At 37.4% G+C, this 18,390-nt stretch overlaps 2 protein-coding genes across 4 annotated transcripts in view; both read left to right on the top strand.

Annotated features, from left to right (window-relative positions):
• The window catches only part of LOC106908410 (lysosomal cholesterol signaling protein-like), a 30,654-nt gene extending 27,157 nt beyond the window's left edge, over positions 1–3,497 (top strand). Inside the window, exons 20-21 of one of the 3 annotated variants that reach the window (XM_088012903.1) lie at positions 758–1,038; positions 1,167–3,497. In XM_088012903.1, the coding sequence (XP_087869029.1) occupies positions 758–992 (235 nt within the window). In that variant the 3' untranslated portion in view covers positions 993–1,038; positions 1,167–3,497. Of the gene's footprint in view, positions 1–699 lie in introns of all 3 variants that reach the window. The other 2 variants (XM_088012902.1, XM_088012904.1) reach the window with 2 other exon arrangements.
• A 96-nt stretch (positions 3,498–3,593) lies between these two features.
• Positions 3,594–16,036, top strand: LOC106908411 (transmembrane protein 41A-A-like). The gene is made up of 5 exons (XM_014974493.2): positions 3,594–4,353; positions 9,696–9,846; positions 9,924–10,085; positions 12,793–12,931; positions 13,025–16,036. Exons 1-5 carry the CDS (start codon positions 4,214–4,216, stop codon positions 13,243–13,245), a joined length of 813 nt encoding a protein of 270 aa, XP_014829979.2. The 5' UTR covers positions 3,594–4,213; the 3' UTR covers positions 13,246–16,036.
• The last annotated feature ends 2,354 nt before the right edge of the window (positions 16,037–18,390 follow it).

Raw genomic sequence — 18,390 nt, 5'->3', positions numbered from 1 at the left:
TCTGTTTGGTCTTCTTCATTCTAATGTTCTCTAGCACCCACCTGAGTTCAGAACCGCTGCAGTTTCTCTAAGACTTAATAACACTTGGACAGTTTTAAATGGATTTTCTTCATCAGTAACAGTGTAAATGGGGTTGAACACAAATGTATGACATATTTCTGTTTTTGATTATTTTTAAATAATAAAAATAGGCTATTTTCATTTACTGTCTAGTTCACAATTGCTCAGTCTGAGGTTGTGAAGTGAAGCAAAGTCTAAAAGGTCAAGGAGCATGGATAAATATTTTTCGTTGTTTGGAATTTGCTGTATATATTACAACAGATTTCATCGTAGGTTTGGAAAATGTGTGCAAAATGTACTGATCTTCAAATAACATCTTATGGTGGTTCCAGTTTTCTGATTCTGACTTTTTACTAGTGATGCTGCATGAATCTTCAAGTATTACTGTCTTGTTTCCCTCAGAGCAACATAAATATTGCCTAAACATGAAACCTTTCCACCCTATTGAAAAGACCCAGGCACTACAATTTTATGCCTCTTGGCTGATGCTCTTTGCTTTTCTCCAAACAAGTTCCTATTCTTCTTTCACCTTTCATCTCAGATGAATTAATCCTTTCCTTGCTTTTTCTCTCCCTGTCTCTGCCATATTTCCTTTGCTTGGTTGCTTCCTGCGCTCCCCTCCTCTTCATCACCACCTAGTGGCTCAGGGGAGAGTGTGAATGCTTCGACAGGTGAATCATTCCTCTAATTGTCACAGGTGTGGAGAAGTGAAGCAGGAGAATGGAATTGGACGTTGCTTTTCCCATCATCCCCAGTATTTAAACACAAATCCTCAGAGACATGGCAAGTCACAGAATCTGCACTGGAATTACAGTCCAGACGAATCATGCAACCAAACTTCACTTCCTTCCAACATGGAGGTGCCGGATGAACATCTCAGATACATTTCTACCCTTCAGGGACACGATGACATCTACTCAAGCCTGCCCTAGTCCATCTTTCGAGGGAGTGACTTGGTGGACTGGTTAATGAAGCAAGGTTTGTGCACCAGACGGACTGAGGCGAAACATTACGCCGTTCGTCTTCAGCGAAGGGGAGTGGTGAGCCACCTGACAGGCCAACAGAGCTTCAGGGACAAGCCCACTCTAACCTACTACTTCCTGCAGGTGGAGGGACGGCCCTAGAACATCTGAGAGGACGAACAGAAACTTTGGGGTGCCAAACAGGAAGTGCCTTATGGTGAAATTACCACAAGATACTAGCTGGATTGTTGCAAGACCCAAAGACTCTGTGCAGAATTACATTACCCACCAAAATCTGTTTTATGGGGAGAAAATCCTTTTGCACTGTAAAAGTATTGAGTAGTGCTTCTCCATTTTCATAAGAAAAACAACAAAACTAGTCTTGACCTCTGACAGGAGGTCATAAAATCAACATCCAGGATTTTCCAATCATTCCCTGTCTGAGCTCCAGGTCAGGGTACTAACACTCTTCAATGTGGAAGCTGTTACTGAGGTACAAAGTGTCAACTGTAGGAATTTTTAGTGACAACAGTTTCTGTTGCCATAGTCCCCTCCCCTTTCTGTTTGCTGCAGCGAAGTGTACTTTCATATTTACGGACTTTGGTGAAGTGTATTACCCACAAGTCATTGCTGCATGTGATATTTTGAGCTAAAAGGTGGATTGTATGTATGCGTACTGACTATGGCAAGCTGTTTTAACATAAATTCGGTTTCGTCTGACTATCCGTAATTACATTCCAGATATCTAAAAATGCATTTTGACTAGACAAAACTACATTTTGACTATCCAGAATGGTAATTTAAGGTATCTGTATTTACATTCTGACTAGTAAGAATAATAATTAAAGATTACATTTTGACTAGACAAAATTCCTTTCAAGATATCTCAAATGTCGTCACTGAATCTGTCATTTGACGGGACACATATCCGTAATTACGATTTAAGATATCTTCAACACAATTATGACTATTCAAAATTACAATTTTAGATATCTGAATTAAGAATGACATGGAAACCCCTTTGTGGTGTCCAAACAGTTGCCTGCAGAATTTTATGTTTCCTGCACAAAATTGTCAGTAAATGCCACAAATTAGAAAGGGCTCGACAATGTTGGAAATGCAGAGATAGCAAAACTTCATAAACTATAAGACTACTTCTGATATCTGCAAAGAATTTCCTGCTTATTCATTTCCGACGAACCGAATGCACTTAAAAACAGCTTTAAAAAGCTAAAATTACTATTGTCAAACCATTTTCAACATGAAAGCGGCGAATTTTCAAACATCTTTTTTCGTTTTCTCTATTTTTCATTGTTTTATTAAACTGTCAAATTGCTACGTAAGTCAGGAACGTTTTGACTAGACAGAATACTAATTCAAGATATCAGTAATGTCATTCTGACTAGTCGGAATGCCAATTTAAGATACCTTAAATAGAAAAGCTGTGTAATTCAAGATATCTCGAATTCATTTAGAGATATCGTAAAATGAATTTTGACTAGTCAAAATTACAATTCAAGATATCTTTAATTTAGTTTTGTCTAGTCATTATTTGATTTTAAGATATCTATAATTTAGTTTTCACTAGTCAAAACTGCAAATCTCCTATCCAAAAATACATTTAAGATATCATAATTTAATTGTAGATATCTGAAATGTGTATTTCAGATAGTAATTCATTGTAGATATCTTGAATTAAAGTCTCCATACAAGTCAATGGTAAGTCTGACATCATTTCGACTACTCAGAATGTAATTAGAGATATCTCAAATAGTTACTTTGTCTATCGAAATATAATTAGAGATATCTTAAATCGCTAAAACATCTAGTCACAAAACAATTAGAGATACCTAGAATGTAAGGGCGGTGTTACACCTGTAAAACCTAATTTATGTTGAAACGGCTTGTTATATATTGTCCCAATTCTCACATTTTCGCACGCTTGTAAACCCTCGTGCATAGTGACTCCACACTTCAAAGAGGGCTTGCCATAGGGCAATGAACATTGGGAGCGAGTCACTAACGTATGGCTAGTCATGTGACACTGAAATCACGCGAGAACAGACACACTGAATGGTCTTTGTTCTCCTTTGATTTATTTTTGGTATTTTTGAAATTATTATTTTTTTTATTAAATAAATCTTTAAATTAATAAATTAAGTAAAACTGAATCTAACAAATGGAGAAAAATACCTCGTTGCATTTACACTAAACCATAAAATGTAAAATTGTTAAAATATATAGTATTTGAACAGTATTTATAACGTGTATCACCTTTGTGACACACTTTATAAATACATGTCCTGTATCTTTTATTGCTTTAATTATTCAATCTTATTATGTATTGTGCTTTTATCACCTCTTTTTATTTCAATGGTTTCATTACGCAGCAGTTCTATACTGTTCCTGCGTATTCTTACCGATCTGTCTGCATGAAATGTGGCATAAGAATAAAAGTATGATCCCTCACCATGATATATTTCCACTGTACTGCACAAATATTGATGAATGTTTCAGATCATCAGACATGTTTTATTCTAGACAAATATAACCCGAATAAATACAAAAAGTAAACTAAGCCACGGAGTCCTAGAGGACAAATACTTTTTCAAAGCACTACGTGTTTAAATGTTAGTGAGCAATATGTTTTATTTCATTTATAAATTCTTAAGTTAATATTTATCAATTGTATGCTAATTCCACAGTAAACACACTTGGAGCTACTGGCCGAATGAAAATACGACTGACGTAGAAATATCACTATGTTTCACTTTAAAACGGAAATTCAAGTACAGTTTATTTACCCTGCCTTCTAGTGGTCGTTGTGTTAAATTGCATGTTAACATTGCATTCAAAAATATGTTAATATTTCACAGAAATGAAGAAATATTTCTATATATTTTGGATAATAGTATATGCTAGCTAAGTAGAGAAAAAAAAACATGTCCATGTGTACTGAAGAAAGCTGTCTGTCACCAGGCTGCTATACGATCCGTGCACCGAACACTGGCAGAATGTCAACCGTCATATGCGGCTTGCCTCTCGGAAAGTGACACCTTCTTTTAGCCGGTGCCGTCCAACGGAACCAGAACACGTCAACCTGTCGTCCACCGGCGTACTTCCTCTGCGCTTAAACTGAGTTGTTCTTGAAAGTTGCCGGTCAGCAGTAAAGTTTCTCTGGACGGGACAACATGCGCTCCTTAGCGGGACTAACTGGCATCGTGGCGACTGCAAGTGTCTATCTCTACCTGCTGTCGACGCACCTTCCCCCGGGACCGACGCAGCTCCAGCCGGGGTCTGAGCCGGAGGGAGAGGCCGACCGAGAGTACAGGTAGGAACACACTGTCTTAAATGAAATACAGTTCAACCTGAGGGTACTAGAGCCACACAGATACTTATTTATTTTATTTTTCTGCATAAGTCTACCAGAAGGTTCAATCGACTATATTTTATCTTCTTAATTCTAAACAAATTAGAAATAAGCTAGTCAATCTTTAGCTTATTTCTTTAGAAACTGTAGAGTACTCGCTATTTAGACCAATATTAGATTAATTTTTAGATTATTATGCAGAGAGACTCCTCTTATTGCAATCCAGAAAAGGAATTAGAACGAAATTAGAATCCAGAAAGAATTCGTCCAGAACAGGAACACTTAGTTTTTGTTATTACTGTACTTAGAAACTGTGGAGTACTCGTTACTTTTACCAATTTAGGGTATTTAGACCAAAGGATACTTACTTATACTTATCTAGCAACGCTGAATAGGAGAACCTAGTTTGTTTACTTTGGATTCGCTTTTTCTTCTTTTGCTCTTTCTTTTGGTTTATTTTGTTTGCATTTCCTTTTAATTCCTGTAAAGCACTTATGTATTGCCTCGTTGCAGAAAATGTGATATATAAATAAAATTACCTTCACATTTTTTGCCTTCTTTTATTATTATAGAATTCATACTTTTCATAATTGTGATATTTTTATCTTATCTTCTAACTTAAATGAAGGTCATCAGCCTGTAGACCTCAGTTTAATAAGCCAAAGTGCTATTATGTATTTTAGGCATTGTTGTAGATATGGTTCACAATGTCCGAAATTTATGTATTATTTTGTTGCGGTCAGAACTCCGCTGGGGGTCAATTTCCAAATCAACTTTGATTTGAAATCAAAGTAAATAATAACAATAATAATAATTAAAAGGGACGCTTTTATTGTTGCTACTAAAAAAAATTAATTACAAATAAACTGAAAGATAATACTGGTAGTTGATGTGTGTGATGTCATTTTGTGTTATTTTCTTATTTTGTGGTTTGCAAGCTAAGAATATAAATGATAAACTGCTTTTAATGTTGGTAGTTTTTTTTCAAGGGTTTATTATTCAAAACACCTCATTCATTTAGATTTTTAGATTTAACCTTTATCTACTGTTCTAGTTATCAAACAAGAATAAGATGCTAATATTAGTTGGTTATTTAGTTCAACTGGCTGATTAACCAGCTCAATTAGCTGGTTAATTGAGCTGGTCCAACTAAGAGTTGGCTGCTTAGAAAAAATGCTCTAAACTTGTTACGCAACTTTATTCTCTGTTAGCTTAACAGAGATTAGATCAGTTTCCACACCATAACTGTCAAGAAATGTTTTGATTCTTTTAAGTGTTAACCTTCTTTCTGCCAGCCGACTAACAGTGGCCGGTAAGGTGGGAGCCGAATTTGTTTCTATTAAATAAGAAACACAATTAAAATGAATAAGATTGTTCATCAAAAAACATTGTATGCCACAATCCTCCAACTACTTCCTGTCATCTTCTTCTTCCTGGTTTTTGCCAGTGGTAACATCTGATTGTTGACCATGTGATGTGAAAAAAGTGTTTCCATTGGACTTTTGAGGAATAAACCAATTTTAATACGACAAAAAACCCCACCTCATTCTAGCACTAAGAATTTTCGAAAATGCCATTTCCGTTATGATTAAATTTATTTTCAAAATGTCAAATTGCGCAACTGCATGGTCAATGGAAATGCAATTAATGACTACATTTTCTACTATTAGACCTTCTGAAGTGGAATAAAAAGGTAAGTAATAGGAAGCAGCAAATCTTCTGATGAGCCAGTCATATCTATTTCAAAAGCCAAAGGGGATTCCCCGAAGCTGAGACAAGGTGACCCGTAATCCAAGTGAATGGGTCACCACCAGGAGATTTCAGCAACTTAAAAACCAGAAATGATGTTTCACACATCTTAGAATACCAAAATAATCCCCTAAGCTATTTTGTTATGTTAAACTTTAAGATCTTGTGCATTAAATAAAACCCCAACACTTGGGGAGTTTAAATTTATAGTTAAATGTGACACTGCAGAGGGATGATAGAATAACACTGAGCCAGACTCTCTGAGGCCAAATGCAGAAAGCATTTATGTGTGTGTGCGTTTTTCATGCACGCGTGTGTGTGTGTGTGTGCTTGTGCCTAGTAAATCGATATTACGATCATGACTAACTGATCCAGGCATCTTGTAAACTAAATTCCCTTTAGTAGGTTTTTTTTCTTAGTCAAAGGAAACTGAAAGGTTAACTGTTCATGTTGGGGTGAGTGATGTTAACCCTGATGCGATTGGTGGGTTGATCCCACATCTGTCCGTTCCTCTCTGTATGTGTGTGTGCGCGTGTGTGTGTGCGCGTGTGTGTGTGGCGTGTTCTGCTGAGGCAGAACATGTTTCATAGAGTCAGCTGTAAGTATCCCTCCTCAAATACTGTACATACATCCATTCAGTTTCACGTGTCGGGCTGTTTCCACGTCAACCACCCAGTGGACCAGTAAGAGGGCTGGATGTTTGTCCTCTGACTAGTAAGAATAAGCAATGCTGGACCTCAAAGCAGGTGGCAGAGGAAAGTCGGCAGCTTGAGTTTCAAATCAGGGTGGGGAGGCGGACAGACGGGAGATTTTCTTTTTGCAGTGCGAGTTTTCAGAAATGTCTTCTAGTCTCTTCTCAAGTCTACAAGCTGTGATGCTATTTCTATCTTTGAATTGAATGTATCCAGTTACTCTTTGACTCAGAGATACAGAGCATGGTCACTGATTCTTCTATAGTTCTGTTTTTCTGTCTGGTTTCAAGTTTTTGCCCTGTTTGTATTTCAACTATTTAAACTGAGACGAAAGCCATTTTCTACTTAAGATTAGGGATGCACAGATTTCAACATTTGGGCCGATATTGATAGCCAATATTAATATTACTTAGCAGGTAACTGAATGTTATCCTAAGCAGTAACTATTATGTCAGAAAATCTCCAAGACTGAAAACATTATTTGTTTTTTGAAGTTAAATGAGTAACTGGATCCTTTCTGCGTTGTGCTGGTTTTATTGAATGATCAGGGCCGTGACACGAGATTTCTTTGAAACTGATGGTTTCTCGATTTATTTCTGACGAGAACAACAAACCGAAAACAATTGTGTTATGGCTGCCTGCTCCAACTCCTCTCCTGCAGGACAACATGACCAAAGGGGGAAGACCATGTCTCACATGTTTTAAGTAATCAAAATCTTTTTTACACAACATACTTGATGAGAATGTAGTGGGTTGAGAAACAGTAAAAAAAAAAATAATACACCCCCTATTTTTTAATTAGAATTAGTCCTGGCTACTGTCTTCGTTTTTTATTCTTTCTTTTCCCAAAAAACAGGGAGAACGGGTTTTCTGGCTCTGGGCATGCGCAGCTCAGCATAAACGAGCTCTTGCTGGAGTAACATTATAACTCGCTTCCTCTGATCCACAGGTAGGATAAAAGGCAACTCTTATAAACCCATAAAAACAGCTTCTTTAAATATATTGTGTAATTTTAGACAGTTTTATACTAAGCTTTGACATGTGTCAAAGCTTAACATAAGCTTAGCAGTACCATAGCAGTCCTAGCTTGATTTTTGTTGAAGCCATTGAGATTTTGAACTTATTTAAATTACTTAATTAGTGACTGTTATATTTGTATTTGGGCACTGTTGCCATATTGGTATTTGGGAAATGCTTGGCATAGTATTTTTTTTCTCATAAAGGTGTATTTTTTGTGATGAGCTTAATCTCCTTTATAACCGCTATAGCGGTTATAACTCCCAAACATTGGTATTTACAGTGTGTTGTAGATGGAATGTTGTGTTCAGTTTGGTTGTTAACTTTGGATCAGATTTTCTTCATTTTTTGTAATTATATTATTTTATTTATGCATGTTTTATTTTATTTCCTTGTAAAGACTCTGGATGTTGACTGAATGTGAATTATACTGTAATTGTATTTTGTTTATTTATTTTTTCTTTAATTGAAAATGTTGTTAGAATAAACAAGCTCTTGCTGGAGTAACATAACAACTCGCTTCCTCTGAGATCCACAGATATTGGTTGCACAGGATTCTTCTGCCTGTGCGCCACTTGATACTGGCTCAGATTCCCCCTAGATCTGGTGCCGGTAACAATAACAACAAACAAAAACAGCCGTGTTATGGCTTCCCCCTCCAAGGAACACAAAAGTACATCACAGAACTAAAGTTAATTCCTGCTAATTTGTGATTGTAGCTTCACTTAAATATTTACATTACAGAATGGATTAATATATTACAATAGTGATAACAAAAACTAACTTAGTAGATCTATAAATAAACTGGATGTATTTAGATGAAAAATAAACACCACACACCTCTCCCACAGGACAACATGACAAAAGGGGAGGGTGTAAATTTCCCATAGCAATTAAATAATCACATCAAAAGTTAGAAACACTGTTGCTGCACTCTTTAGTGCTTTCTTTGACTAGTACATATATTAGTGTGTGTGAGAGAATGTGTCAGTGACAGATATTTTAGAACGGCACTTTGTGAAGTTCAGTCCATTCACTTGTATTAGCTTACTGGCAGATATGTCACATTAAATATGGCGGACACTGTGACGTATCGCAGCAAACGTACCAACCTGCTCAATGAAGCATCGAAGTGTTCATGTCTATATGCCCATAAAGGGTGCAAACAATTTAAAGACAAAACCACAGAATAAAAAACAAAAAGGAGGGGCTTTCAATCCTAAAGTAACACGGTTAAAACAATGACAGAGTTTTTAGAGGTGTTTTAGTCAAGTAAGTAACAATATGAATAACCAAACAAAAAAGACATTTTGTGTAATTATAACAAAAGAAAAATACAACCAGGTTACAAATGCCCCCTAACAAAGTGACTAATTTAGAGATGGGTGAAGTTTCCAGATTGACCATCAGGTATATTAAGATAAACCAATACTTTTGCTTTGTAGAAGTGTCTCCCTGCTCTAAATTGGTGACATTACATTTAGATTTTCAGTCACAACTAGAAAATATTATGCTGAACAGTTACCATAAACGTTTAGCATAACACGTTTATGCTAAAACATGCAGGAACATTTTCAAACCAAGCCAAAATTTTGGGAAATAAATGCAAAGGTTCTTGAAAGTACTGCACAGTCAATATGATTTTCCATTTGAATCGGGTTAAGATTGGACCATTGAATGGGCCATTTTGTTCTCTTTTTCAGTCAATCTGTTGTCAAATTTCTTTGCTGTGCTTTAGGTTAATTGTTATTGTGTTCCATCAGTCATATCACAACTTGATTTTAGTAGCGAATGAAAAAACTCACATAAGTGTACTATGGTGTGTTCCTCTGGTTTTCTCTCCAGGCTGAAGTTCCCATCAGACCTGGAGTCACTACGGGAACTGGCCAATATGCTCAAGTTTTACAAAACAGAGAACTACAGCTACGTTCTGCTGCTGTTCTGTAGCGCCTACCTCTATAAGCAGTCCTTTGCCATACCTGGCTCCTCTTTCCTGGTGAGCCACACACTGACAGAAACTGAACAAAAGCAGAGAAACAAACACTTCCCTCCATGTAATCTGTCCTGTTTCAGAACATGTTGGGGGGAGCGATTTTCGGACCCTGGGTGGGTCTGATGCTGACCTGCCTGCTCGCCACTTTCGGCTCCACGTTCTGCTTCCTGCTGTCCTCAGCGTTTGGGAAGCAGTATGTGATTCACTTCTTCCCAGAGAAAGTGGCTTTGCTGCAGATGAAGGTAGGTATCTTCACCAGATTGGTCATTTATCCTTTATTTGTGTGGTAAACGAGAATGTGCACTTTTTTTTTTTTGAAGGATTTAACTTGTTTTCTGGTGATATTCTGGATGTTTTCCGAATGTCAGAAATGTTGACCCAACTGGAAATGAAGCAGGAAAACCTGAATCATTTTTTAAAAAGTCATAAATGACTTTTAAAACATGATTTACGTATTAATTTATAAATGTCATAGTTTCAAACTAAATATTTCATTAGAAAGATAAATATTTCTTAAGTCAATTGAATATTTAACTTCAAACCACATATTTTGTTAAATAAATATTTATTTAGCAAGCCAGGTAGTTTGTTTCCAAACTAAATATTTAGTCCAAAACTAAACATTTAGTTAGCAAGCTAAATATTTAAATTACAAACTAAACATGTAGTTCAAAACTAAAAATTTAGTTAGCAAGAAAAATAATTGGCTTAACTAAATAACTGAATATTAATTATTTAGCTTGCAAACTAAATATTGAATTTGAGGCTAAATATGTAGCTTCAGACTAAATAATTTGCTCAGAGCTAAATATTTAGTTTGAAGCTAACTATGTCGGGAGGCGTGGTTGGTGGTGGTGAGATAGAATGCGGGGACCCAGACGATAATGATGATGAATTTAATGAAGGTAGCAGCTCAAACAGTCAAAACAAGTAGGCAGCACAGTGAGCGGAAAATAAAGCTAACACTGGTAGCAATAGACTGAGCAACAGAGCCAACGTCGACACAGGGGTTAGTGATGGGCTACCTGAATCCAGGCTTCGAGGCTTGTACCGAGTAAAAAGGGGGCGTGGCCGATGAAACCCCGCTTCGAGGCTTGTGTCGTCTTGCTGAAAACCACGTGACTGGCAACAAACGAGGCCTCACATTGCATGGGTCACGTGACTGCTTCATTTTGCGTGTCGGTTTTCAAAATAAAAGCGCGATGAGCCTTGCTGTGTCATGGGTTGTTGTCCATTTGGTCACGCATCAGAGGATGATATTTGTCTTCAGTGGCCAAATAAAATGAACATTGACCAACATATTCGATGTATATTGATGGCACTCATCAAAATGTTTGTTACTGGTTTTCTCAATTGTAGATTATGTTGTTTTATAACTATATTTTTGTGATTTTATGATGTAAATCTCTTTGAACTGCATTGTTGCTGAAACATGCTACACAAATAAACTTGATTGTCTGAAATGGAGCCAGCAAGAGGAAAATCTGACATCTGAGAATACTTTGAGATTATCCTCACAATAAAATTCTTCTTAGATAACAATAATTAACCCTCCACCTCCCAATTTCTCACCTTCTGCAAAGTTCCACTATTATTTGTAGTCTGATTAGCAAAGATATATCAGTCTTGCACAGCAGAAACAGATTTAATCTTGTTGCAGAACTAAAATTCAACATGTAGCCAAATATGAGGGATCAGAGCCAATTAGAAATCCAAGAAAAAGTGAACGCCCCAACAGACACTGCACTCTCAAGACATTAAAACATCAATTGTCTTTATTGTCAAATCCATCTATGACATAAAATAAAACCCAACACAACCACTAATGTTCAACATAAACCAGGATTAGATTGCTTACAAATAATTGTAATAATTAAAACATATGACAATTAAATATGGTTTCATTGATTATCCTGTTACTAAACATGAGTTTGATGAAAACTTTGTGACAATATTGCACTTAGTAACTTTTGGAAGTATGATCCAACTGAGTGACAAGACTGTTACAGTTTCACCAGCAGATGTCACTATAGAGCAATGAATGAAGCATCGAGTAATGAACCTTTTTGCAAAGCAAAGGGCTGGAAAGGTTGATTGCTTCATGAGGCTTCATTTGCCCATCACTAACAGGAATTGAGCAGTTCTGCTGTGACGACGAAATAATCATAAACTCGAGACTAACAGTTCCACTGAGAAACTGAACTGAAAACTACAACGGATGAGGAACAGACGAGGTATGTCGTAGGACGAGACAAAGACAACAGGTGGGACTAAATACACAGGGAGGGTAATCAAGGATTGAGACACACCTGGGAAGCAATCAACGGGGAAGACGCAGAAACGACAGAGACTCGGGACAGAAACTGAACACAGAAAAACCTTAAAATAAATACACAGAAACACGGATCATGACAAACTATTTAGCTTGCTAATAAATATTTAGTTTGAAGTTGTGGCACTTAAATGAAAGAATAACATGGTGCAAATATGACTGAAAAATGAACCTGATGGGGGGCAGATAAAGCTGACAATAACCAGATTAAAACTGGTCTATGGGAAAACATGAAAGTGTAACAATTCCTCTGAGTTTTCTGTTCATCTTTTCGGTCTATAAATAACTCAATAAAATGCAAAATAAATCTAAAAGTGTCAAATTAATCTATAAGTTCCAATGCTTGCAGATTGACATTTTTTTTTATTCCCCATCAGAAATGTTTTGGTTTAATGAAAATCTCTTTCAATTTAAACTAAACTCATAATAAAGTTGTTGGACTGAAGTGTTGCACTAATAAAGCTTTTTTGCTTAGAATCGGTGGATTAAAACTGAACATTTTTCTCACTACTTCTTCCTAACCATGTCTTGTTTTTATTTTCCTTTGAATCCCTGCAAAACCTTTTTCTTTGTTATATTTTCTTTCCTGAACTATCCTGTTCTCATCTTCCTGTCAGGTGGAGGAGAATCGTAGCAGCTTATTCTTCTTCCTCCTCTTCCTTCGTTTTTTCCCCATGACTCCTAACTGGTTCCTTAACATAACCTGTCCTGTCCTCAACATCCCTCTATCCATTTTCTTCTTCTCTGTATTAATAGGTGAGCTAAAGAGCATAAAAATGAATAAACAAACAGATGTGTCACAGATCCAATGACACAGCTGCTGTTTCCGTCTTATCTTCCTCCTCCAAGGTTTAATCCCGTACAACTTCATCTGTGTGCGTACGGGTTCCGTCCTGTCACAGCTGTCCTCTTTGGACGACATATTCTCGTGGGGGACGCTGGCTCAGCTGCTGGCCATTGCGCTCATGGCTCTGCTGCCTGGAGCGCTCATCAAACACTATGGCTCTGCTCACCTCAAGCTGGATGGCGTCACCAGCAATGGAACCGGCCAGGACAGAAAGAGCAGATGACATTGAATGCCAATGCTGCTCAGGTAGAGATAGACATTTGTGACCTTTAGACCTCTGCTAGGTCACTGGAGACTCCAGACATTCAGGGCGGTGCTTATTTTGAACTTCTATTTTTATCAGGTTGTGCTTAGTCTTCATTGCCTTAAAACACCTTAGAAGTTACTGTGGTGAAAATCCTCCTCTTGAATGGATGGAATGTCACATTTTGCAAGAAATTTTAATTATTTTGCATAGAGCTGAATAAGTGTCACCTTCGAGATGAACAAATATTTCTGTTCCTGTTAAAGATCTGATGCATGCACTGCAAAAACACTAAATATTACAAAGTATTTTTCTCTAGTAACTTAAACTTAAAATCCGACACACGGACTCACAAGTAAGCTCTGAAAAAGATATATGAGCTTGTTTCAGGTAAATAATTTGTCAATATTAATAAAAACAATAGATTAATTCCACTGGCAGATTATTTCTTGTTAAAAGTAGCGAAATCTGCCAGGGGAGTTGATACTTTTTTTCATATATATAATCAGTACAAAAACTTGTACAACTTACTGAGAAGTTCTTGTAACATGAAATGAGAAAAAATGAAGATATTTGCAGTAGAAACTAGAGAACGATAGATGTTTTTGCAGTGTGCTAAGGTTGCTAATCATGATTAGCTTCATCATCACTTATTCTGCAGTATGTTGAATGGATCTATGTTTTCTCTGTAAAATGGGAGAGGTCTCGTTGCAGTGACTCTGAGCGACTAGTTTTTCACATATAGAAATATTCAATAAGTTGTTTTTTAATTTTTTCTGTAATTTTTATTACTTAAATCGCTTCTTAAATGGTTAGCGATTATTTGGCTACATGTTCAAAAACACAGACTGTTGTAAAGTCTTAATTATTTTGCATTTATGATTTTACTATCTCTTAGACATCTAGATTTTAGATGTAACTTTCTTTCAAATCTACAGGAAGATTCGAAAAAGGCATATTAAATTTTTTAGCCTGAAATCTGTTCTTTTAAAATAATAATAAACGACCAGTTTATTATAATAGCTTGATTAACGTTGTGAATCAAGCTCACATATTCGCTGCTAAATGTGCTAATTGAGGAGAAGTAGCTTTCTGATCCAGGAAACTGTTTATCCGAAGTCATCAGTGGCCATGCTAACTAGCAGGCTCTGTTGATGGGGCTAGCTGTGACACAACAGAGAGTGAGGGAGTGGGCGTGAGCAGCGCACACACAAGCAGGTTTAACAGCACTGAGACGTTCCTCCTTTTTTATTTATCATACATATTTTACCAACTCTTAGACATAAGCCAGTAGATTTCAGATGTTATATAGTAACATCTAAAAATTCAGTCTTCTTCTGAATTGGTTTTTTCTGACCAAGCGGTGGATTTCTACAAATGTGATTTTTTTTCTCCACAGATTATCTGTTTCATGTTAGGCTGCCATGACAGAGCAACACATATGATGTAAAAAAATACTTAAAATAATTATTTTTACTGCGGCTTTAAGGGCTGCCTATTTAAATCAGGAGTTGAATCAGATGTAATTATATAAAAAACAAAAACCTTGGAGTTAGAATTTTATTTTGAGCAGCACTATTTAAAACATGAATAATCATGCAATAGACTGATTATTGCTGCAAGCAAAAGTACAATGAAAAGTGTGTTCAAAATCATATCTTATGAAAAATGTGCTCAAACACATTCGATGTAAAACTCTGGGATTTATGTATCTGGCTCCAGATGTTTCCTTCTGTTCTGATTTTGAGACTTCTGTTTTTACCGATTGTGTTCATTGCAGCTGTCTAAACTTCATAGTGGCAATCCCGTTTTGGTTTGTTTACATATTTACAGCATAGTCAAGTTACTGTTTTTTTTTTTTGTTGTCGTTTGTTTTGTTTTCTTGAAGCACTGAAACACATCTTAAGATTAAATAGATGGTTCTGACTGAGCTACCTTAGGTTTGATTTCATCTGAATCTGTTCTATTTTATTTAGTATTCTATTTTAATAAGTATTTTTAACAGTAAAGTCCAGGGCTTGACGGAAGGAAGTGGACGGCTGGAGAGGCGGCGTCAGAGGGCGGACGGGTAAGCGGGGAATTCCACTGCTAGGCGCACAGGCAATCTCGGATCTCTGAGGAAGAGGCACACAAAGGTTCACTGAGAAAATCTCTAGACAAGGTCAGAACAGAGATGAAAACTCTGGGGCCTGAAGTACCGAACATAGTTGACACTCTGGCAGTGAAGTGACGGCGACATCCTCCTAATATAGGAGCTGACGAGATTGGCATCAGGTGTGTTGGAATCGGAGCTGAAGGCCAACCCTCCAGGCAAAAGCCTCAGGACGCCCTCTGGTGGACAAAAGGTGAAACAACCCCACCATCCCAAAACCCTGGATCCCAACGTTAATCCCTGCAGACGTTAATATGGCTGCAGAAACTTCTGATCTTTTCCCATATTAACATACTTCTGACCTTGTTTTGCCACTTAAGTTAAACTCAGTGGTTGCAAAATCACATCATGGAGAACTTTCTACGTGAAATTCAGTTTTTCAGATAGGTTTGGGATTATGACTTTTAAAGGAAAATTAAAAAATGCCACATTTCAAATTTTAATGGTTTCAGAATGCTTCATATAACACAAGGCACTTTCTTTGGAGAGTCTTTTACCAGTCTTTTTAATCTTCTGTCTTCTGATTATACCAATTTAAAGTTCTTGTTTTGATGTTTTGCTTTTTGCATATTTCAGCCTGTTTTCTATGGAAAATGCAATAAAATACATTTCACTCAATTTTGTCTTTATTGGGACGGGACACAATAATTATTTGGCGGTCTGACAAAGCGAAACGGAGCCATTTTAGGACGCAAATAATTTTTCATTGGCGTCCTTGTATTTTCTTATTCTTCTGTCACTCTCCCTGGTGGACATTTTGAGAACATTTATAAACCAGATTGATAATTATCCTGTTTACCAGAAACACACACACGCACACACAAATTAGTATTATGTATAATCCCCAACCATCCAATATCGGTCATGCAAATACACACACACACACACACATACTTCCATCTTGTCAGAGGCAGGCACTATGAATTCAGCAATAAATCAATACATAGAAAAAAAAATCTAACCTCATAACAGCAACCTGACTGGTGAAGTACACGGTAGTGGTTCTAAAAGCTGGGGATGAACACACTCAGTAAATACAGCCGTGTCCGATATTATTGGCACCCTAGAAAAGTTGTTGAACAGGTTGTGAAATCAATTATGGGAGAACAAATCTGAAAAATCTTCAGAACAAATTGGGGGGGGGATTTATATATATATATATATATATATATATATATATATATATATATATATATATATATAAATTCCTTTCTCACCCTCCGCGGGTGGTCTCTTTCATCCTCTGAGCTCGGGTCCTCTACCAGAGGCCTGGGAGCTTGAGGGTTCTTGAGGGTTCTGCGCAGTATCTTGGCTGTGCCTAGAACTGCACATTTCTGGACTGAGATGTCTGATGTTCCTGGGATCTGTTCGAGCCATCCCATATATATATATATATATATATATATATATATATATATATATATATATATATATATATATATATATATATATATATATATATATATATATATATATATATATATATATATATATATATATATCTCCTTTGGCCATTGAGGACAAAGCCTCAATGGACGATGTGCTCAGCGAATGTCTCAGACAATGGGGAACAGAGGACGAGGTACTGGAGGAACCATCATGGGAAGACAAGCCCCTACATGGGATGTACCACCGACAAATAACTGAAGTGGCTGATATCAGGAAATCCTACCAATGGCTGGAGAAAGCTGGACTCAAGGACAGCACAGAGGCCCTCATCCTGGCCGCCCAGGAACAGGCCCTAAACACCAGAGCAATAGAGGCTCAGATCTACCACACCAGACAAGACCCAAGGTGTAGGTTGTGCAAGGAGGCCTCTGAGACAGTCCAGCACATAACAGCAGGGTGCAAGATGCTGGCAGGGACAGCGTACATGGAACGACATAACCAAGTGGCGGGCATAGTGTACAGGAACATCTGTGCCGAATATGGACTGGAAGCCCCGAGGTCAAAGTGGGGAACACCCCCAAAGGTGGTGGAGAATGACCGAGCTAAGATCCTGTGGGACTTCCAGATCCAGACAGACAAGATGGTAATGGCGAACCAACCGGACATTGTGGTGGTGGATAAAGAACAGAGGAAAGCCGTTGTGGTGGATGTAGCAATACCAAGTGACCACAACATCAGGAAAAAGGAGCATGAGAAACTGGAGAAATACCAGGGCCTCAGAGAGGAACTGGAGAAGGCCTGGAAGGTGAAGACCACAGTGGTGCCTGTGGTCATCGGGGCCCTCGGGGCAGTCACCCCCAAACTGGAGCAGTGGCTCAAACAGATCCCAGGAACAACATCAGACATCTCAGTCCAGAAATGTGCAGTTCTAGGCACAGCCAAGATACTGCGCAGAACCCTCAAGCTCCCAGGCCTCTGGTAGAGGACCCGAGCTCAGAGGATGAAAGAGACCACCCACGGAGGGTGAGAGGGGAATTTTTATTTTTTATATATATATATATATATATATATATATATATATATATATATATATATATATATATATATATATATATATATATATATATATATATATATATATATATATCAAGGACAAATATGCTGAATGTTGCTGATGTTGGAGTGTCCTATCCATAATGAATAGCCTGTTTGATCCCATCAGGTTTGTTGCTCCAGTCATAATACATGGAAGGATTCTACTTTGAAAGCTAAACAGTGACACATTTGACAGGAACACACCATTACCTGAAGTGAAGCGTCAAAACTGGGAATCTTAGAAAGATTCTCTGCAAGAACTGGGCCACCTGCACATCCCTCACATATGCACCAATAATTCCCTATGCAAAACTGTGTGGAAGGAATTATGTGTCTTCTCTGATACATCTACCATGGCCTTTGGAGTGGCCATAAGTCACAGCCATAAGTGGAGATGGGACAAGCAGTGTGGGTTTCATTTTTGGGAAAGCCAGACTGACACCCCAGTCAGAGCCCACTATCCAATGCCTGGAGCTGTGCGCTGCAAT

The sequence above is a fragment of the Poecilia mexicana genome, unplaced genomic scaffold (assembly GCF_051168715.1).
Source record: "Poecilia mexicana isolate PSO_F unplaced genomic scaffold, ASM5116871v1 scaffold_15, whole genome shotgun sequence".
NCBI classification, from domain to species: domain Eukaryota; kingdom Metazoa; phylum Chordata; class Actinopteri; order Cyprinodontiformes; family Poeciliidae; genus Poecilia; species Poecilia mexicana.
Note: the sequence above shows the minus strand (reverse complement) of the source record. Positions and strands in the feature narration are given on the sequence as shown.